Source organism: Aptenodytes forsteri, unplaced genomic scaffold (genome assembly GCF_000699145.1).
Source record: "Aptenodytes forsteri isolate BGI_AS27 unplaced genomic scaffold, ASM69914v1 Scaffold257, whole genome shotgun sequence".
Taxonomy (NCBI): Eukaryota; Metazoa; Chordata; class Aves; order Sphenisciformes; family Spheniscidae; genus Aptenodytes; species Aptenodytes forsteri.
The window spans coordinates 6177465-6200331 of NW_008795194.1; the positions used below are offsets into that span (position 1 = coordinate 6177465).

General features: G+C 37.5%; 1 protein-coding gene across 1 annotated transcript in view; it reads right to left on the reverse strand.

The window, feature by feature from the left end:
• The window catches only part of PARD3 (par-3 family cell polarity regulator), a 428182-nt gene that overhangs the window by 191844 nt on the left and 213471 nt on the right, over positions 1-22867 (reverse strand). The window contains exons 7-11 of the mRNA XM_019471891.1: positions 22341-22466; positions 20563-20945; positions 11071-11210; positions 9411-9539; positions 5461-5499 (exon numbers count right to left, since the gene is read on the reverse strand). Coding sequence (XP_019327436.1) covers positions 5461-5499; positions 9411-9539; positions 11071-11210; positions 20563-20945; positions 22341-22466 — 817 coding nt within the window. The remainder of the gene's footprint in view (positions 1-5460; positions 5500-9410; positions 9540-11070; positions 11211-20562; positions 20946-22340; positions 22467-22867) is intronic.

The following is a 22867-nucleotide window of genomic DNA, read 5'->3' on the forward strand; positions in this document are numbered from 1 at the left end:
GAATAATGATGTGCACACCAGTGTGGCTTCAGGATGACTCTGCAACGGTGGCACTGAGGCAACCCTGTTACAGAACCTCAGTGGAGGGACACGTACATTGTCTTCCACGAAACTGGCAATTGGCCAGCAAGTGTTATCAATGCAAGCTTTGAGAAAATGGCTAAAGCTGCCCTGCAGTGCTACACGGAGCCAGCTTGGGTGTGCCACGCTGCATCCCAGGTAAATCACCTGCAGATGATGGAGTCAATACTATGAGCCTGAGGGTCAGTCCCAAGCACAGCGTTACACAGAAGTTTATGTGGATTATCATTGAACGTTCCAGGAAATTCAGACTACTCAAAGAGTGTTCATAAACACAGTCACTCAACTGTTGTATTAATTATTCACTAGGAATTAATGTCTCAGCTCTACTCATTAATGTCCCAGAAGTGCTAGTCAATACTAGAGTACCTCCTATGGGAAAAGACTGTAAACACAACAGTATCCTGCAGAAGATCACACATTCACTACCCCTTTCTTTCATACGGCCAGTGATCTGTTTCTTATGTCACAACTTTATTAAAAATATAATCTGAAACCACTCAAAATAGCACTAAAAAAGGCTTTTAAAACATTGTAATCACCCTCGTGCCTCACACCATTAGAAGATAAAAAGGTATAAAAATAATCAGCACCAGTTATTTGCAGTATTCCTAAACACCATGGAGGAAATAACAGCATCAGCTTAATCATCAGTCAAGCCTCTCCTCCTTCGATAAAATCATTCTGTATGTACTGATATCAGCACTGCTGGTGGTGTAGGCTGATATGAGTCAATGTACGATCTCGGCTCAATTTTTAGACATTTGGATCACCTATTGCAGCAATGGAAATTGATGAAGCTCTAAACTGTTCTCCAAAGAAGGTTCTGTGTGAAGGAAGAGTTGCATCAACTGAATGATACAAAGCTGCTATAAAAGCTGAAGTTCTATGTAAGTGCTAAATACGAAGTGGTGGGAACTTAACTTACAGCTTTTGCAAAATAGCTATGGATACGTACCCAGTGACTACGTATCTTGAAGTAATACAAACAGCTTTTCACCAAAAGTAAAAAACACGCACACACGCACTCCGAACACCACCATCTTAAAGCTCAACACTGACAGTGCTTTTTTCCCCAAGATTAAGCTCCAAGAATTTTCCACCCATTAATCAGTATAAATTATGTCTTTCTAGGCGTTTGTTAGCATATCTCTCATATTCATAACATGAAAAGTTGCAAACAAAAAGTGTACAAAATTAATTATGCATTAGTTCTTACAAAATGCCTCTGACCACAGTGGTATCACCCCATTCCTATAGGTGATGAATTCTTGCATATAAAGCGTAGCTAGCTACTTTACTCAGAATCACACAGAAAAGTCTATGGCAAGAAGAGCAACTGAAACTGAAAATGCTGACAGGTTTAGCCACAACATTATCCTTGGATTCTGAAAAAACACGGTGATCAAAATGAAATTTTTGATAACAACAGGAGTATCAGATGTTTGAGTTCAGAAGAAAATAAAAAGCAATCCATTTGCAATTTCTATCAGGGCTGCTAAACATTTATATATTGTTCCAACACACCAACCGCTCTTGTTATGTCACTGTTACGAATCCTGCACTCACTAAAATTCATAACATTCTGCTCACTCACAGCGATTTGACAGAAAAACAAATGAGAACAGAAAACTGAAGCTTTCCCGTGCTGCTGAGTGCAACAATCATGAAATGAAATCCTGAATCCTAACTTTGAATCTCTTTTTACCAATAGACAACACTGCCTAGAAAATACTTACGTACATGATAATTATTATTTTTCTAATAACAACAGAGTATCAGATGTTTGAGTTCAGAAGAAAATAAAAAGCAATCCATTTGCAATTTCTATCAGGGCTGCTAAACGTTTATATATTGTTCCAACACACCAACCGCTCTTGTTATGTCACTGTTACGAATCCTGCACTCACTAAAATTCATAACATTCTGCTCACTCACAGCGATTTGACAGAAAAACAAATGAGAACAGAAAACTGAAGCTTTCCCGTGCTGCTGAGTGCAACAATCATGAAATGAAATCCTGAATCCTAACTTTGAATCTCTTTTTACCAATAGACAACACTGCCTAGAAAATACTTACGTACATGATAATTATTATTTTTCTAGCATTATGCTTACATGAAAGTTAACTTGCCGGTTTGAATTCAGAAAACAAACAGCGAATGACAATTGTAAAAGCAAAATATTACTGAAACACTATTGACTTTCAAAGAGTATGAGGAAAAATTAATTGGCAGATGTTTTACATAGCATAATTAACAGTTCATTTCAATGCTCCGTAACAAGATTAAGATAATTATGCTTAGAAACAGAAATGTAATAATGATAAATTACTAGTTTTCATATTACGGTCAATCTCCTACATTCCAAGTAATCACCATGTTTGAAATAGGTGCATCTGTTCCATGCTGTCATCAGCTATACAAATGGTACAAACTCGTGGCTGGGTTAAACAATCTTTCAACTGCGATACAGGAGATTTCCTTGCTTCAGGAGTAAAAGGAGTGCCTGTTCTGTTCATCAGCAAAACAGAAGGTAAAAACAGCAGTACTGTTTTCACCAGGGCACAGTTACTGGATAGAAGCTGAAGTTGCATTAGCAATTTGCATTCCTTATGGAAGAGCAAAGCTTAAATTCTGCGAGCTTAGCAAGTTACAAAAACTCCTCATATGGAAGTTCAAGAATGAGAGTATGAGAATCTGTACTCTGTGACGGTGTGCAAAATAGGATGTCATATGCTTTCCTATATAGGTAGTTAGAAATAACTCTCTCAAGGGTTTCAGGCCACAAACACATTAGGAAAAAACTAGTTTTGAAGGTTTTCTTTTATTACATCTGTGAAGACTCTAACCACTGCATCCAAGTGCCACAATATTAGTGTAAACCATTTCAAAGTAACAGTTACATGAATGTAACCCCTGAGTGTTAATAATGTGTTGATAAATTAGGCTTTATATTTTGGGGTCTACATGTAAATTTTATTTCAGGCCTTCCATTTTCAAGGGTTTTTTTTCTTTTTTATTTCAAATGTGCATTTTTCTTCTATTTCCCCACAAAGACATAGCAACAAAAAAAAACCCACAACCATTTTGCCTATAAATTAAAAACAGACTTGTATTTCACCTCTCTCTCATTCCTGTAGCTTCACTGCTTTCATCATGTTGGTTTTTTTGCTTTGTTTCCTACTATCAAGTTCTTGACACTTGGAGACTAAAACCTCACAACTAACAGCACAAAGATCAGAGCAGGCGCAGAAATAGAAATTGCAAGATCAGAAATCTCAAAGACCTGAAAAGTAGACGGAGGAGGAATTAATAGGGATTGAAGCAGAATCAAGGAGAAAAAAGGAAAGCAATGAAAATTCTTTCAAAAATAATAATTAAAAAAAAAAATATGTGACTATTATTAATGTGCAGCTGAGGAAAATTAGTTCCATAGAACTGGAGTATCACACTTATCCAAAGCAAAGTAGGAAGGGAGGGAGGTAAGTGTAAAAGCATTGTGCATTATAAATACCCACTGATACCTTTCAGGTTTAGTCCATTTCTTATTCCCACCCAGGAGCAGGCAAATTTAGAGAGACCTATTGTTCCTGCTGTTGATCACTGTTGCTCTGAGCCTTCAAATAAATAACAAAAAAATCCCACCCCATAATGAATGAAAAACCCAAGACATTACGCAAAAAAACATTTTTGTATTGACCAGCTTTCTAGCTTCATTCCTTCACTAACCAAATATGTCTCCACATGTTTCCCAATTCACTTCCCTATTCCCAAGGCTTGCTAGGGCTTTCTGGCTGGTTTTTCAGAAATCCCTAGCTACTCATACACTCCCTGTCCCTCTTGCATAATCCCCTGGTTAACAAGCAATTTTTGGCTCACATCTATAGAGAACAAGTGCGAGGTCCTTATCTTCTTTTGGTGTTTTCTTAGATGAAATCAGGAAGTTGATCAGAAAAATCGTAGAGAAAAGATTTCACCATGGAATTTGGTACAAAACATTAACTTTGCAACAGATGAGCAATTGCTTTATATAAGCACCCTATAGGCAAGCTGCCTAATCTTAATGAGGTTTGGGGGCAGAATTTCAACTCCTAAAGCCAGGACACTTTTATAAGGCTGCACCCACAAAATATTTTCAATTGTATTCAATTACAGGCAGAAATACTGTCCTGGGCTTTGATCCTTGATCTCCTTACATATCAGCAGTATGTGGTAAGAAACTATGAAGATTAAAACATACATGCACAAATGAGATGTACTAAAAAGATACTGCGAGGCATGTCTGAAACAATGATACACCCATGATTTTGCACAGTCCTTATGCAGATAACTTTCAGACTAGAAGGACATTAAAAGACAGAGGGATAAAAGTGAATATTGCTACATTCAACCCAAACGGCCATTTGAGCAGTTACATTCCATTTGCCTGAAACATTAATAGTATCAACCAATGTACCCTAGACTACGTCACTGAGATGGCTCTTACATCTCTTTACCTAGTCTCGACTTTCTTTTTATCCCAGACACCATCTCACCACTGCTGGTAAGGCATTCTGAATCATCTAGACAAGCTTTTTCTGTTTTTCAGCAGCCTAACTAATTTCAAATCCCAGCACGAATCCTCTTAATTTCTCCATAATCTAATTTATTATTTAATCTTGAAATAGGTACCTAATTGAATGCAGTTTCTTGAAGTATGCTTTAACTAAGATACACTGTACCTTTAAGGTAATATATTATTGTTACATTCTCTGTTAATATTTCATAAAATAAACCTTTTATTTCAGAAAAACTTTTTACACATATTCGTATAATGCGTATTAACACTGATCCTGTTCCACTGACTAAAATGAGGTATATAAACAGTATACAACCTCAATATACAGCCTTGCTGATACATCACACACAAACACGTTACAGCCTTCAAAGGGTTAAACTTGATACTACTTCCCTATAAATTCTTAAAATAACTAACAAACAGTGGTTTGCTATGAGGATACAATTGAGACTTAAATCCAAACTGCCTAATTTCTGTGTTTGTATCTCAGGTTTCAGTCATATAATCGATTTAAACAATCAGTTTCAACAAGTAACCCAAACTAACAGTCTACTCTTACCATTCCAACTTTAGGCCTTTGGCTGTGTATAAAAGATGTAATTTCAAATAGCACTTGAATGCACATAGTAATTGAATTGTATATAATATTCAAACAGTATTTGAAATTACATTAAAAAACGCATTTAAAATGTAAAGCTAGAGAGAGCCATCTACAGTATATAAGGTGAAAGGAGGATCTGTGAAACTTTGATGGAGAAGTGCCATATCAATTTAAAAACATTTGGGAGTCTTCCAGTATGGAAAAGACAAAGCTCTTACCGTTTCCTTTGGAATTTGTGACTGGCTTTGTTCTGCATTCTAAAGGAAGTAAAAAAAAAAAATAAGAACACGACTACATACGACATATACTATCTATCAGCAGGGGGGATAAACAAAGAGCTCTAATTCTGATGTGAAGTGGTAATGGAAAAATGAAGGGTGTTTGTCACACTCCCTGATTCAAATTTGTCTAAAGAAGCACTAAATGAGAGGTGAACAAAAATAACCTCCAGCGATCTTAGCCCAGTGCACCTGACTTTATCTGGCTACAAGGAAGGTGGCTATCTGGCCAAGGAAGGATCACAGCTGCTTACACCATTTTCTGGCTGGTGGAACATTCTCATTCAGGGATGTTCTCCCCTGGCCTTTCCCTTCTGCTTTGAAGGCTTCAAAGAATGACCTCAGCAGTCCAGATGAACCCTTCCAAATATTTTAAACAAGTACCTATTATTTAAAACATCCATTCTAATTTTAACAAGGGATTCCCCTCTTGAGTGTGTTTGGATGAACCAGAACTACAGCACTGGATATCCCAGGACAGGACGGTGCTTTCAGTCCACCAGAGGTGGGACCCTCTTATACCTTGCATTCCTCACCTGTGTCTCAGGGCACATAAAGGCCAACATACATCATTGGAAAACCTTTCTGCATCCCCCAACCAATTCTGGAAACACATGTAAGGAACTACTGCTCTTCCAAGCCCACATCCACCCATATTAAAACCCCTTGGAGCACCCAGGAGCCACCTTGCTGCTGGCTGGATGATGACTTTTGGGCTAACCAGCTATTTCTTTCCATTCAGCTGGACCAAAATGAAATGCTAGGATTTACTGGACTTTTTTGCTTTGGGCTGTTTTGCAGGAGATTCAAATGATTAAGCACAAAAATGTGGTGGCCAAGCAGTAACAAAAACATCAACTTAGCTTTAACCTACAGCTAACAGCCAATAAGAAAAAAAGATGAAGGAGCCAACCACCAGGTACATGTAAAGGACCTACATGTACCAATGGGCATATTAACTTGTAGGGTACAGGAGACTAACTCTGCCAGCCAGTTTCTGCTGATACTGAGAATTTAGCTCAAAAGCTAAATAACCCAAGTCAATCCTTCAGTGGATTCACATAGTCAGTAGCAGGCTCTAAGAAAATCCTTCACAGCAAGTTGTGTTCGGTTATGCGAGGTAACCACAGTGTAACAGGAGCGCTACTTAACCAGAGTAATCCTCGCTCCTTTCACAAAGGAAGGGGGCAGGGAGGGAAGATTTTTAAGAGACAATCTGCCTCTCACACTGATGTGGACAAGCCCTAATATATTACCTATCTGGCATTAGGTTAACTCTGGAAGCAATAAAACACCTGGTATTCTAGAAAAGCATAATCATGCTTCCAGATCTTACTGGTTAGAGTTGACTCCTGCCAATTTGATTTTATTCCCTGCATCCACGTTTTACTCACTTTTACCATGATCTGTATACAAGCTGCTGCACTGGATGATGGTTCTCCATCACACACACACCCCCCTAACCTGACAACACAAAATACAAAGATCCCATACTAACCTATATGGGCTCAACCTAACATTCCCGTAAGTTTTAGATACAGCTACACGTTTTTGTAGGTCCCTTCCAGACAATAATGGCAACATACATCAAAGACATTAAACTCCACAACCCTCCTTAAAGTTTATCATCTTCATTTCACTTATAAAGAAACCCAAGGATAAGCAACTTTTCAAAAGTCATTCAACAAGCCATAACCCAAAACGTAAAATCTAAGCACCTCTTTTATTGGGATTACTATCTGTACAATGTTGGCAAATATAAAATGGTTTTAATACTGAGCGCTCCTCAGCAAGCAACAGCAAGTCCTGCACTTTATGAGATGGATAATATCAAACAACATGATTTTATGCATACGGTTTCTGAGACACATCTCAGTTAATATTTAAGGCATACAAATGTAGAAAATATGACAAAAATAGGGGAAGGATGCAAAGACAAATTGTTCCTAAGTGGCCGAAGAAGGTTCGCATGTGAAAAAGATGAACTGACATGATTTCAGATCATTCCCTTCCCTCCTTCAATATTAATTTTCTCTTTTTTTTTTCTTTTTTTTTTTCCCCCACATAAAGCTAGTAAAAGACAATGAGAGGAGCTGGTCGAAAAGACTTTTTTTTTTTCTTTTAAGATTATTTCTTACCAGAGAAGAAAGAACAGCCCTTATGATGGGTTTTAGTTCAACACCTTCCCCAGCAATTCTGCTCCTGCTCTTTGACAGCAGTCAGCAGAGCTCACCAAACATTTCTTCATGTCAAAATGCAAACAAACCAATCCTTATGCAACAGAGGATCATCACACATGTACTGTCGGATCCTCACAATATCATTTGTTCAGCTGGAACTACAGAAACGTACACCAGTTCAGATCTGATCTCTGACTACATAGTGCAGAGTCCACCTACTACCTGACACAGCCACAATGAGATCTGGCTTCTCTATGCTGATGTTTGCCAAAACAGCTGAGAGAGTATCGCCTGAGCAGCAGCAGGGAGGCTACTGAGGTTGAACTCATTTAAAGGGGCTGCTTTGCTGTTATTTTTAAAACTAAATCAAGTATTACTATAGTTAAATCTCTGCCATACTCACATCATATCTTTGTTTACAATTATTTAAACAACATACCATGTTAAATTATGCATTATAACTTCCTCATTTTAATACAGAAATAATATAGACAAAATTAAGACATTTTCTTACTTCTAAGTTTATTTAGAAAACTTAAAAAGCATTTTCATTCACCTTTATGTAAGATAGCAATACTGTGAAAATTACATCATAGGAACTTATAAACAGGTTGCTTTCACAGTTCCAGCAATAAGATAGGGCATAATATGATTTCAAATTGTTGATTTCTCTTCATTTTATGACAACTTTCACTTCAGTACCTGAAGTCATGTTCCAAGAATATTAAGGTAAAAGTGTGGTTCATTTGCAACCTTCCCTGCCACTTTGACTTCCTAGGTTTAATTGTAGTTTTGAAAAGTAAAAAGCTAATGTTAAATGTCTTGAAATGGCCAAACAAAAAGTCATTCTCCTTGCATTCAAAATAACACAAATCCAATAGGAAAATGAAACAATCTATTCATCATACTAAATGTCACTTATATTTGTCTATCTTCTCATGATAATGCAGCCAAATAAGTTATTTTTAGAGCTATATATAACTATGATAATACAAATAATAAATAACTTCAGCAGTCTAATTGAATACAGAACAAAGTAAGACTGCTACATTCACAGTCTACCTTTTCATAACAGAAATTATCTTGTATAATTATCAGAGAAATATCTGTATACACTATGCAAGTGGAGCAGGTACAGTATGAAGTATCATTTTATTTCCATTTCATGTAAATTCCTCAGAAACACTTTCTGAATTACCCTGCTAAATTAATAACTGCAGGGTTTCCATTCCACAGAGATTGCATTTATATTCAAAAAAGGCTACTATTTCTTATGTATTCCACTTTTTGATAGAAAGGCATTTACATATCCGGTTTTGGCAGAGTATTATATACTCTAAAATATTTTAGCGAGCAGGTAGTGGGACAAATGGCAGGCTTTCAAACATAGGTTTGTCCATATGGAATATATGAAATGGTCTACTTGTCTGCATGCATCCAAATAAAGTCCATCCAATAGCTTCTTCTATAATAAGCATTTTCACCCAAAATAAAACTCTCACGTATACATTATTAACAAATATTTAATTCCAATAGCAGATCTCAAAGAGAATAACAAACGTTCATGTAAAATGTTCTAAATAAAGCAAAATAGCTGGGTTTTTTTTTCTTATATTCAATGCTGGCCAAGCATGTTTACTAGCAGGTGACAAGATGAAATCATTTGCTCATACTCATCTAAATCTCTTAGCTGCTCTCTATTTTACGCACCAGTTCCCTTGGATGGAATGTTTCTTCCTGTCGAAAAATCAGAAGGCCGACGGTCCCTCCCATCTTGGTGCTTCGCAGCAAGGACACAACTTCTTCTTGAGTTTTTCCTGTTAAATCAACTCCATTTACCTGTGACAAAGGAAATAATAGAAATTGATAAGACTCCAAAACAGGAAAAACAGTAGAAATTCATTCATACCGAAGAGTCATGTGAATCATATGGGACAGTACTAAAAACCCTCACTGAAGCAATCTGCTTATTGGCTCAGTATAGCTTCCATTTAATAGAACTAAATAAACATGCATTCTTTACATACGAATACAAATAAGAAGCAAGACAGCAATATTTCCCTCCTCTTTAGCAGGAACAGTATACTGCAGTATACTCTAAAGCCAACTAATTCCATCTACCAATATTTTTTACAAGAATTTCTGCATAAAAATCCTTTGGCAAAATCAATGTGTGATCCAAAACTGGTCCTGTTTCCACATACCTTGGTGTTATACATATCTTCCAAACATATCTTGCACAATAACTTGTGTCAAAAGTAGAAAATAATTTTTTCCCCCCAAAAGAACTTTGGAGAAGTTACTCTTTATTTTGCCTTTGTCCAATCCCTTGGCCTCCACATAGCACTTACCAGTACAGACAGGTACGGGATACATACAAGTAAATTTCCCACTCTATGAGCTAACGAGTAAGGGAGAAGCCAGAGAAAGACAGGGTATTCTAAGGCTTGCCTGTTCAGAAACATTTTGGAAATGTAAGGCAAATCACTTAATGGTGTTAAGCAAGAGAGCATGGTGCTCAGAAGAAGTCAGCAAACCACCTTTTTCCTTTCCCTTGTAAGAGATCACAGCTCACGCAGTTGAGATGCCATAACTGTCATCTTAAATGGTTCTCGGTCCCCTTCTACCCAAGTCATCTGGGTTACCTTGAATTACAGTAATTATAGAGGGCTATCCTCCAGCAACAATTCAAGCTGACTTGGCCAATTTTGCAGTAAAGTGAAGTTAGGGCACTGAGAGGCAGTTACAGTCTCAGCTGTACCTCCGGTGTCATTTGGCTTAGGGACGGTAATGAAGAGCTGTGGGTGGTAAGATCTTATATCACTCCAGCTGGATTTGCAGGAAGATCTCTGCTGTGCGCCTATCTAAGAGAAATTTAACTCCCTTGAGGACATCCTCCCTTCAGGAGGGAAGTGGCCTTGATTCGCTGTAGCACTACCCTCCTCTTATATTGTGCCTTTAAGTTAATTCACTAAACCTTTTCAGGGTTTTGTCTTCCATACTTGGCAACATCTCCAATAATTTCTGGTCTGCCACTCCATGCTGATTTAATACCTCTTATTAGGTAACAATTAGTTTGCTTCAACTTATTCCTAAACAGCAATGCAAGACTATGGCACTATATTCACATAAGGATATGTAAACTCATGTTTTCATAGTATGTCTGGGTTCAGCTCTTAAAACAAGTTACGTACTGAAAATGCACAGCCCTTGATCTGTTACCTAAAAAAAACAGAGCGGAAAAAAAAAAAAGGAAAAAAAGAAGAGGGAAACTTTTTCTTATAACATAAACTACTAAGAGCTTTTGGAAGTGAACTAGTGCATGGGCTCATGCCAAAACACAGACAAACAACATGTAACACTTCATCACCTCAATTAATCGGTCTCCAGCTTTTAGTCTCCCATCTTGAATAGCTGCACCTCTCGGAAGGATGTTTTTCACATAAATTGGAGCAGAGCCACCAATTGGGACATCTCTTGAAGTAATGCTAAATCCCAAGCCTTCTGTACCTGCATAAAGAATGTAGAATATTACTTGTTAAAATGCACATTTTATATTATACATTATTTTTACCCAGCAGAATGTATGTATACCTCACTGATACAATCCATGAAAATAGATATATAAGATGTAAGAATTACTGCATGGCAAAAAAAGGAAAAAAGGCATATACAGGAATGCTATAGCTGAAGCACTGAGTCTTGGCACAGGTGGCTCAGCAGGCCTCCTCACAACTTGCTGTTCTGATGACTTCCAAGTCATTGCCATATTTCCAACTTTCTATTTCAGATGAGCTGAGTGACAAGGAATCAGAACAAAGCATATCTGATATCCTATCAATGCCTTCCCCCTTGTCAATCTGGATCTCGTCAATGACCCTTTCTTCCTCTTTCGCGACTCCTTCAGCAATGTCAGTCAGCCAATGCTGCTGGCCACGGAGCTTTGTCAGCTCACTTATGGACACCGGCAGGTGACAGACAGAACCAGAGCTCAGTGGTCTCATTTATTCCGCTCCGAGGGACCTCAGGCTGTTTTCTGTCAACAGCTCCTCTGCCCCGAGGCTTCACCCTGGCTCTCGCTGGGTTCTACGCCACCTTCTGCCGTGCAGGCAGGGAGCAGAGCCAGGCTGCCACTTCTGAGGTCCTGCTGTGCATCCAGGTGACTGACTACATTTGGCTAAGACTGACTGAAACAAACCAGAGATGTTTACGATGACCTGGAGAAATCCAGAGAGGGGGTCCAGTCAATACGGCAAACAAGGCTCGCTTATATTTCAGAGAAATTATGCCCACAATTGGTTATTGAAGTGTACCTTAGGACCCCACCAGCTCTGGGATTCACAAGCTGAGATGACAAACAGAAGCCTTTCCTACTATGCAGAAAGCTCATTTGTGATCCTCTCTTTGATGCAATCTGTCCAGTGTTATCAACAACCTTTGAAACTCTAAGTTGAAACACCCCCTCCCCCCCACGATTGCACATCAAGTCTATTCAGGGCACCTAATCTAGCATGGAATGCAGACAGCCCTTCGGCAGAGAGCATCCCTGACAGAGTGTCAGCATCTGCAACTTCCATTTGAAACATCTCAGAGGTTATCAAGGTATATCTACAGTTCAAGTTCATTAGCTAGGCATACGCGTGCCCAACCTACATTTAATCTGACCTACTAAGACAACCTGCAGTTAGGACTCAGCAATATCAGGTATGGTCCCTAAAAATTGCACAACACACCCTTTGCATAAAATCGCAGGGACAGACAGAAGCCAAACTTTTATGCGACAGTCTTCAGCTTTGAGCCCTGGGAAGTTGAACACAACCTATGTGAAAGACACACAACTATATAACCATTTGAGGTTAAAGCCTGAATTAATTTCTGTCTTACTGTTCCTCATGTTCATTTGCTAAGTCTGGTTTTTTACTGAGCAGGTTAATATTCACACAAGTGGAAAAGGAAACAGGAGTCCAATATAGTCAACATCAGTCTATATGCAGATTTCTGAAATCTGCACAATTACATTTGATTAAAATTTAGTACAATGTATTTTGTTATCAAGATGGTAATCATGTTAAAAAGTAAGTTGACACAGGTGACAGGGCTGGGAGGGATACAACCTTTTAAAGTCTTCATCTTGAAAGTATGTAAGTCCTCATGTATCCACAGCAAATGCATGCAGCTCGTATTGCTCAGGAAATTTCGATCAATTCCTCTAGGCTAACTATCACGAGAGAACCTCCCTTCCTTATGTCTGCAGCATTCAAGATAGCTGAAAAACTGACATTTGAATTTGAAAGTCTTCATCCACTTTCAGGCTGATATAAAATTTATCAGTGCTATTACACAAAGATGAAAAAAAATATTAGATCTCATAATATCCATATTTTGCTCTGGAGACCTCACAATTTTAATGATGCTTCAAACTCTCTAGCTCCTTGCAACATGTGAAGATGATCTGTACAGGTGTAAGGTTTTTTAAGACACATCTCAGCTTTTTATGGAATTTATCTTTTTCTTATTTTAAGGATCTGTGTGAATATTGATCTTTGAGTACAGGTTTTGTCTGCTAAAATTTCTAAAGTAATATCAGAACATGACTGCACGTCCAGGACAATGGTTCATTATTAATAAGCTTAATCCCCATAGCCTGATTACGGCGTCATTACAGATGTCTGGTTCACACACTCCACTTTAAACCCCTGTGGAAAAAACAGAAGTTGAAATGTTCACATTACAAATGCACACAGGATATAAATTTGGACTGTGGCATTTTCTGCTGTCAGCTCTCCAGAAAGCCTTTACCAAAGCCGGCAGAACACCATAAATCCACACTGAGCCCACATATTAGCAGAAGAAAATTCTAATTACTTGTTTCTGTGGAAAGAGGGAGCCTCAACTGGGCTACACTTTGCTATGCTGCTCTGTACAGCTTTGCATGAGTCAGCTTTTGGGTATCATTTTCCTCTTACTTTTTCACTGCTTCATTTTATTACTCATGCATAAGAGCTGCCCTTAGCTGTCTAATACAGCTTCATAAACTCCTATGCTTATTGTATATAAATTAGAAGTTCACAAGATTGGGAAATAAATTGATACATTCAACCAAGGCCAAAAATAAATATGAATTCTGTGACTGGATTGATTTTAAGCTTTTTTTTTCTTTTTATACCCATAACTGATTTAGTTATCTCTACCCCATGCATTTCAGTTGTCCTGTTGATAGAAATGATATAACATCTTAATATCTCCCTGCTGCTAAAATGTTTTCAGTTCTTAGGGTGTAAAACTGCATTATAATAATGAGGTAACTGTGCAAGCATACTGTAGGCTCCTCTGATACCTCTGATTTATACTAATAATATGGGAGAAACTGGACACACATACAGGCAGAACCAGAACAAGAGTAGAAAAGAGAAGGAATTTCCATCTTTTTGAAAACACGTGAGTCATCCTACCCAAAGATAGGAGCTTTACTTTGCAAGGTCTAGATTATTTGAGCTATGTACAACTTAATCTCTTATAGATTTTAAAAAGAAAGAGGGTAGAAAATATCTTCCTCCCTCTATAGCTGTCATCTCTGACAACGATCAAATTACACCGAGTGATAATACATTTAAAAATTACCCACTAATTTGTGTAATTTAAATTCTTAGGCTTCTTTGATAAATCAGCAACTCTCTCGACAAGTTAGAGCTTCCTTTTCTCTTGAATGCGATGCTGAACACGCCTTCTAAGGTCACATTAACCTCGAGAGCTCAGCCAACTCTGAGCTGAAGACAAAGTAGTTTTAGGTGAATAAAAAGGGCAGTTACAATAGTAAAAGAAATATGTTCTACAAACAGAAGAGGGGCAGATTTGATGCTTGAGTTGCTGTTTTGGAGGAAATCAGTTCTAGTAGCATTAAGACAGGGGGGCAAAAAACTTTCACAGAAGTTAATTAAATACATATTCAAAATGAACATCATCATCTTATTTGGAATCAGCCTGATCATAAACTGACGGGATGCTAAAAAAATTACTAAATCTTACTAGACGTGGCTAGGTTTTCTGTTATCTCCCAGTGAAGAAGTGTTTAATTTCTCACTAATGCTAGAATTATCTTCTTGATTGTGGAAAAAGTGTGTCTGACATAACGTTTCTGTCTTTCTAAGGCTGTTCTGCATGAAAAATCGTGCACTCCTCATCCAGCACCAACTGTAGGTCCAAATTCTCAGCAGCAAAATGTGCTGCTGGATAGAAACACTGCCAGAACACGAGACAAAAAGCAAGCATCACCTCTGCACTGCTTCCAGTACTTTCATGTCACTCTCAAAAGGACATTATTCAGAGACCCAATAAGGAACATCTGAAGGACCTACACTGTCAACTTCTTATGATACTTCTCTTACAGTTCTCTTCCCTTTCAGGACTGCAAGAAGAGCTAGAAGTAAATCATGCTCTTCTTTCTCCCCTAATTTAAGAAAATGCAGATGAGTTCTCAGGTACTTCAGTACAGATCGCCCTAAATTAAAAAAAAACAAACAAACAAACAACTCACTTCTAAAACAATGGAAAATGTTTGACAACCAGACAATTGGGCACCACATTTATTAGTACGTATGCAAGAGAAGCATAGAACATTTCAGAACAACCTAAATATGGAAAATCCCTGTGGGTGAACAGTCCTCAGATGGAATAAAGGATTGTTAAGGAAAAGTGCAGATTCTTCATGAAAGACAAAGACAACACTCTCCCTTTCCTAAAACAGTAAGGGAGGTTGGTTACACATATGAACAGTTTGTGACACCAAGTCACAAAAATTACAAAATAAAGCATCTCCACTTAATGAAAGTATTAGACTATAAAATGATCCAGAATAAGGAGTGAGATAACATTACAATAAAACTAAGCAGAAGGGCCAAATGCTCTCTGACAATAATCAGAGCAGACACTCTCCTTCCAAGCATTTCAAGTTCCTGCTTTTTCACAATAGTCTCTTTCTTGAGATCTATGCACGGATGGATGATTGCTGAAATAATTATCCTACTGTTTTATGCTAGAAAGCAGTTTTTATTAAGGACTGGACCTCATGCAAGAGCTGAACAGCAGATATGCTCTCCTCATGTCAGGGGCTTCACTAAACTAACCAAGACTATTTTAGATACTTCCTGAAATGTTATTTTACTGCTCCTAGTTTAATGCCCGTATTTTTAGAATTTGTGTATGCGTAGTCAGGGTAACTGTACGTGCAAATGATTGCTTAGAAGGCTGACTGCTCAGCTGTCTATAAAATTTCTGCAGTCACATGCACAATCAAGACAAATTAATTGCATGCCCGTTTTTGTGTAGTTGAGAGATTTGGAGCAACATTTTTCTGCAAGCAAAGCTCAGACCTCTCAAGAAAATCTTTGATCAACCTAATAGAAACATTCTTCCATTTGTGCTACAGCCTGCTAATAAATAGTGATCATAAGTGTTTTTTAAAAATGGAAAGATGAAACTTGATGCAGTTTATGTTTCTTCAGCGGCTAATAATGCCCAAAATGATTTGCTTCAGTTTTGAATCTCATTTCTCAAGGTCACTTAAGTAATTTAGGAATCTACATGCTTCGTTTCAAAAGTGACGAACACCCATACTGCATCTGAACAGGAATTCTAAAATCAGTCTAAGAGAACATATCACTTCAAAAGAAATTTTAAATAAAAATTTGAAATGTCAGTTCAAAGTCTGGCTCAAGAAACTGTGTGGGAAAACAGAAGAATATGATGAAAAATGTATGTAAATCTGTACACTTCAGATACATGATGCAGGATATCTTACAGACAAGTTCAGGGTCCTGTCTTGTACGCTCTGCTATATAAACCCAAGTAAAACAAGTAATTGTCCATACATGTGCTTTAATCCATAGCAAATATGATGCCATTTTAAATCAGTGTACTTCCAAACTGTCCATGGCATCTTATTTGTGTCTAATGACTTCTTGCAGAAAGGACCTTGGGTGTGGCAGGGCTGAGTGTCACCGCGCTGTAACACTGAGTGCCCAGTCACCTGGTGGGACTTGCAGCGTTTAAGCTCGGCTCTGTATGTAAGATGGAGCATTATTAACCACAGAAGGGCCAGCAAGCCAAACAGGAATCCAACAAGAAACTCTGAAGAGCAAGGAGTCTCGTAATACTCCTCACATCTGCAATTTAACCATTTTTCTCTGTTGTACTGCACAAAGGTGCCTCCATCTTCTCAGGATTCACCATCTCCTAGGACATAGCTGCTACACCCTTTCTGTGGTGGACTTGGTGATTCTTACAGTATTCCTGCTGTAAGGTATCCTGCAGTTGTGTCACTCATTTCTTTCTCTTGAAGCTATACTATTTTGCAAGAGAGAACTATTCTTTGGGCCAAAAAGAAAGAGATGATCACAACTCCCATGGCTGGTAGTTAAGTCGCGCTCTGGAAGTGGGGAGATGTGGACTGAAGTCCTGATGCACTGAATACTTCAGACAAAAAATAGTAAAATTTTTGGTGGAACTAGGACCAACTTAAAAAACAAGAGCTCAGTTTTGACATTTTACCTCAAGAATTATATACTTAATTTAGCTAGACAAATATATAGTTATAGATAGAAATGATCCGATGCAAGGAGTATTATACTTAAGGGCAATCAAATAAAATTAAGCTAATTTAAAGACTGAGTACTTCAGGCTTTGTCTTAGTACAGTGATGTCAAAACCAGTATATATGAATATATGATTGCAATGTCCAATTGAAAAGCAGTCTTTTGAATGCTTTAGCGAGTATGAGGCTAAATGCTGCGAGTTAGCGCTCAAAGACTAATCTTTACATTCATTTGTTGTATAATTGGTTATTTATTATTTATAAGTGCTGGACTAAATTTTTCTCAATTGCATTGGCTCGAACCCTTGCAGTCAAAGAAGAAACACTCTGGAATTGTCCTGGTGTATATGAGGTCAAAATTTGTCCTAACACTCTGGGTGTTATCCCAGTGGTCTTATTTTCTCTATATATTAGCTGTAAAGAACTATTTTTATTTATTTATACTTACTGTGTATCAGCTCACACCAAAATATTTACAAACACAGGCTTACTGTCATCTCTTGTACTATCTTAATTTGTGTGAGCTATTAAGTTAGACTGTTATACGGCCTTAATGGCATTAGAATATCAGCAATAACCCCTACATCTATATGCTAAAAGTTCAGGCCCTGACCTTTAAGGAAAGATAAACAGATATCCATTTTCATTTAGAAAAGCCAACAAACATTCTGCATTGACTGAAACATATGACTGACCTTCTCTTCTGACTTTATTAAACAGCTAAATCCTATGAAAGTTCAGGTTATCTTAAAATGCCAAAACAGCAATAAATATTAAGAAATCATAATTACAGAAGCACATACTGTAGGGTTATCTTACCATGTCATTTTATATAATAAAGCTCATGCAATATATAGAAACACAGCTGTAATAAAGAAGGTCTGTCTGTATTGAAAAAAAGTCAATTCTCATATACTACATCATTAACCAGAATGCGCAGGTTAAATCGAAAGTGAATTCAAGATGAAGCCTTACATGCTTGTATGCTTTAATGCACCCCACAAGGAGGTTTTAATCTAATGATGGTAATTGGTGAAATAACTGCTGTCTATTAGCTACAAAGAAAGCACATTTGTTAGATATCTATAAAGCCTGTATTATTACAACACCCTTCATTAGAAATAATCAAAGACAATCAACATCCCTATTGCACTCATATTTATAACAAACTACTTGGGGGCACCCTTAAATGTTTTGCTTAATTTGTTGCTCCCCATGTATGTTCTCAGAGTGACCAAATGAAAGCCAAAATGGGAGGACATGCCTCTTTCCACAGTGGATATTAACAAATGAAAGACAGCAATGATAAAAAGGTAGCTTCCTTATGCATTTTTTTTTAAATATTATCATGCATGGAAATACAGTACACTAAATAGTTTCTGTCTGTCTGTCTATAATCTGAGCTAGGTGCCATTTCTGCATAAGTAGTATTCTCACATAAGTGAACAAATGTTAGGAACAAATATCCCCCCTAAACTTCTGAAATATATTCTAGGTTCAAAGCTTATACTAGCATAAGAGCCACCAAACTTCTCCGGTGTGAACTACATGTTGAAGTATCTTACAGATTACTTTCCATCAACAGGTAGCATGCATCTTCTTCCAAAACCATCTAATATATTGGTGCCAGCAAGGCTAAATTACATTATAGAAGTGGGGAGAGTATTTATGAAACAGTATCCAGTGCAAGAGGACCAAAATGTAACCTCGCATGACAGTCAAAGAATCCATAACACATCAAAATTATATTCTCATATCTCATGAGCAGCTATAACGCCACATTTGTTTCGTGCAAAAATACTGAGTTCCCATATTCTGTATTCATTGGTTGGTGATTTTAAATTACATGAAATGTATATTTCCACTCCTGGCTAAGAACTGTTTTATGTAATGTTCGAGTGATACTTCTACAGGCTTCAGGAGACACAAAAAAAATAGGTAAAAATCACCGTAGTGACTGAGACCGTATTTGTAAGCGCAGTGATTCCTTACTCAGCCAATAAGTTTTTCCAAACAGGCTGATCTGAGCTGATGGCCTAAAGAATTTATTGAAGGAGCATCAACAACAGAAGCAAACTGTCAACTCAACCTTATGTCATCCAAGTTTGTAGAGCTTAAAATTCAGCAACCAGAAAGCAGCAATCTGGTGGTTCATGTGAAGTTCATAGAAAGGAAAGCATAATGATAATGTGACAAGTAGCCTGGTACCTGTGAAACTGTAAAATCTCTATTATTTAATGCATTGTCTTTGATACCTTTCGGTAAAAAGATTAATTAATAAAAATTATTAACAATAAGCACATACAATATCCTAAGGGGATCGTACTTTTCGTTCATGGAGAATACTGTCACATTGGTAAACTTTTTGCTGTGTAATGGAAACCCTATTCTTGCTCCTAGAGATCAAATTATATCTAACCTTAAACATGCTGATTTTAATACCATGAAGTTTACAGCATGCATAATCCTTTAAAAAAAATAATTTCCCAAGAGCTAAGAAATACTTGCATCTAAATGGCATTTTATTATACTTCAAACTATCTTAAAAGCATCTAGATGGTTACTACAGAAAAATGCCAAATTTTCTCACTAAGGACATTTAACAGATCATAAAAATTCCACGGATGTACCAGTGCATCTACATGGGCACATATAACACAGATGTTGAGATAAGCATGCACCACTTTCTCCTCTGCCTTTAAATAGTCTCTCACCCCCATTCAAACTACATTAGCATAAGGCCTAAGATAGGAAATATCACATTACAACTCAACCATTTAAACAAAGACTTTCATATCCCAGTGGAATAAAAAAAGCTTTAGCTGGAAATTAGAAAGCCCAATTTACCAACTGGATCCAACACACTTTTAAAATCTAATGGCAAAACCAGTTATTCAATTTGAAAAGTCATGATATCTGTAAAGTACAGAATATGGGCCATTTTCGCTTATTTACTTTTATTACTTAAATAGTTCACCACGCCCTGGGTCTCGGCCAACAGAATTTGTAGCACTTTGCACTTCTCTATTAGCTGAGAGACAGAAAACAATGTTAAAGCCCTCTTCAAAACGGCCTTTTGCAAACACACTGCACAATGCGAATGCATGGTTGGACTCCTGGGCGTGCTGTCAGGGACAACTCAGCCACTTGGCTTGAAAAATTAATTCATCACTTCCCCTGTGCTTCTGCAAGCTGTCCTGCCCAATACAATGGCACTGGACACACGTACACACACATATCTCATGCTGTATGAGGAGCGCACTACTGCCTTACCTTTTCTGAGCTGTATACTGAGCCTCTTCCCTATCTTTTTGGCGTTATACCCACTGTTTGCAGTGGAGGTGAGAACTTTCTGAGGTGATGGTACCAGGCCCGAGGGTGGTTTTCCTGATGAATTCACACTATGAGGTAGCTGCGAGTACGAGTCTGTCTGATCGGACTGGTTACCCGCTCGAGACATTCTTTGTAACGTGTGAAGTCCAGAATTGTTAATACTTTTGCTGTCAGCATACTGGGAATCGGGGCTGAACCGGCTGGAGTAGTATGTGTTCTTCTCGCTTTGGGACAACTGTTCATACTGCTCTTTATTTGCCGCAGGGACCACATGGAACCAAATGAACGGCGTACGCATGGCTTGGCGAAACATATGCTGTGCTCTAGGTTTCAGAATGAACAGAAAATTAGCAAATTAGGACTGGCAGACTACAAGACATTATAAGCATAATTACTGATGTTAATTAAGCAACACGAGCTGACAGACACATTGCACTCAAGCATAAACCATAAAACTTGAATCTGTTCACTAGTCTACTTGGTCTGCTTTTTGCTAAGGTTTATTGCCCCAGGGTAACACAATGGTTAAATATGCTTAACAACTGACGTACCAAATACCAGACTAGGAAAAGCAAAAAGCTTAACCACTGTCTTGAAATGCAGACAGTTCTATGGCAGGACTGCACTGTCCTTTTGTTTTGAACCTTGATAATTGCTTCTTCAGATACAGTAATCACAGTGACAACAGAATTATTAGAATGAAAATTACACTTTTTACAAAGACTATGTATTTCCATAATTTGCTGAGAGTACATGCAGTCTTGCAAAAAGTCTAGTTTACACTTTATGTTTTGTAAGTTAGTAGTCTTTCAGAATACATTAAGAAATAGGAGAAAAATGCTTAATCCTGCACAGACATCGGGCTCTAGGTCACCATCTGAAGTACACAAAGTCAACAAGTCTCTTCACAGACTTAACAAATTGTGATTCAGAACCACAGAACAAGCAGAGACAAGCTGTTTTCAACCATACGGTACAGGGTCATGTTCCAACCCAGGTTAGAGTCAAAGAAATAAAAAACACATTTCAAATGTATATTAAGTATAGGGCAATCAGAAAAAATTACGTTCCTTTGGCCCTCAACATGTTAGGGTTTTCAGAACAATATTATCATCATTGAAATCACTCATTTTCTGCATACCTCTTTTCTGCTTTCTCTTTCAATTATCTGTGTGCGAACTACAACCTGATTTCACTTTTAAAAGTCTTTCTGATTCACCATTTCGGGATTCTACCAAGTCCAGACTTCCACTGAGCAAATATTTATGATCTCTCAAACTTCTCCAGGAAGTTTCTGCATATAGGACCTTTAGTTCTCACACATACAAAACCACATGTTAATGTGGTTAATGTGTGTTAATGTTAAAAATAAAGTCTCTATGCTGTCCACATATACTGAACATGATGCGTTGCAAGTATAAGAGCAAATAATCACACGGGAATTTCACAATAAACAGTTTACCAACGCAAGAAGAAAAAAATCCATAACATGCAAAAACAATCAAATGAGAAGTGCATATACTCTAATGACAATAATTATCCTGAATTATTTGTAGTTTAGCTAATTAAAAACCACTAACGTCCCTTACTGTATCTAGTCTTTATTAGAAAGGCAAGCTTAGACAATTTTTTCTTAAATACTTTATTTCCTCAAATTACTGCAAGGTGCAGTGTTAAAGATTCAATAATGCAATGTAACGTGCGGTAAGTATACTTACTGTTCAAATCTCCTATTCCGAAGGTCTCCATCATTAATCCTGACAATACAATCATTCTCACGAAAAAGGTTTTCTTGTTCAGCTTTTCCACCTTTCTCCAATCGCTTTACCAACAGCCCCAGGGTTCTGGAATATTAATTTTACAAATTATTATTGTTCTAACAATTTGCAGCATAAAAATCCTACTGATTTAATATTTTATCATAATCACTATAGAAACTAAATTTTAAACCATCTTTACCTTGAAGTAGGATATCATAGTTTCAAATAATTTATAAGCATTACCTGAGTTATTATCCCTTATCCATGAAAGAAAGACCCTAGGTGAATCAAGCACATCATTTAGAAGTAAGAACGAACAGGCAGTGTGATGATAGCACGTCCATTCTTGCAAAAGGCCTAGATGTCTGAGCAGTAAAAGCTCCAAGAAGCACCACACATCTGACAGCCAGCCCCTTTTGTGCTACTTAACTGAAGTTGAACAGGTTCAACTTAAAATTTGAATTTCTGAATTAGCAGAGAATACC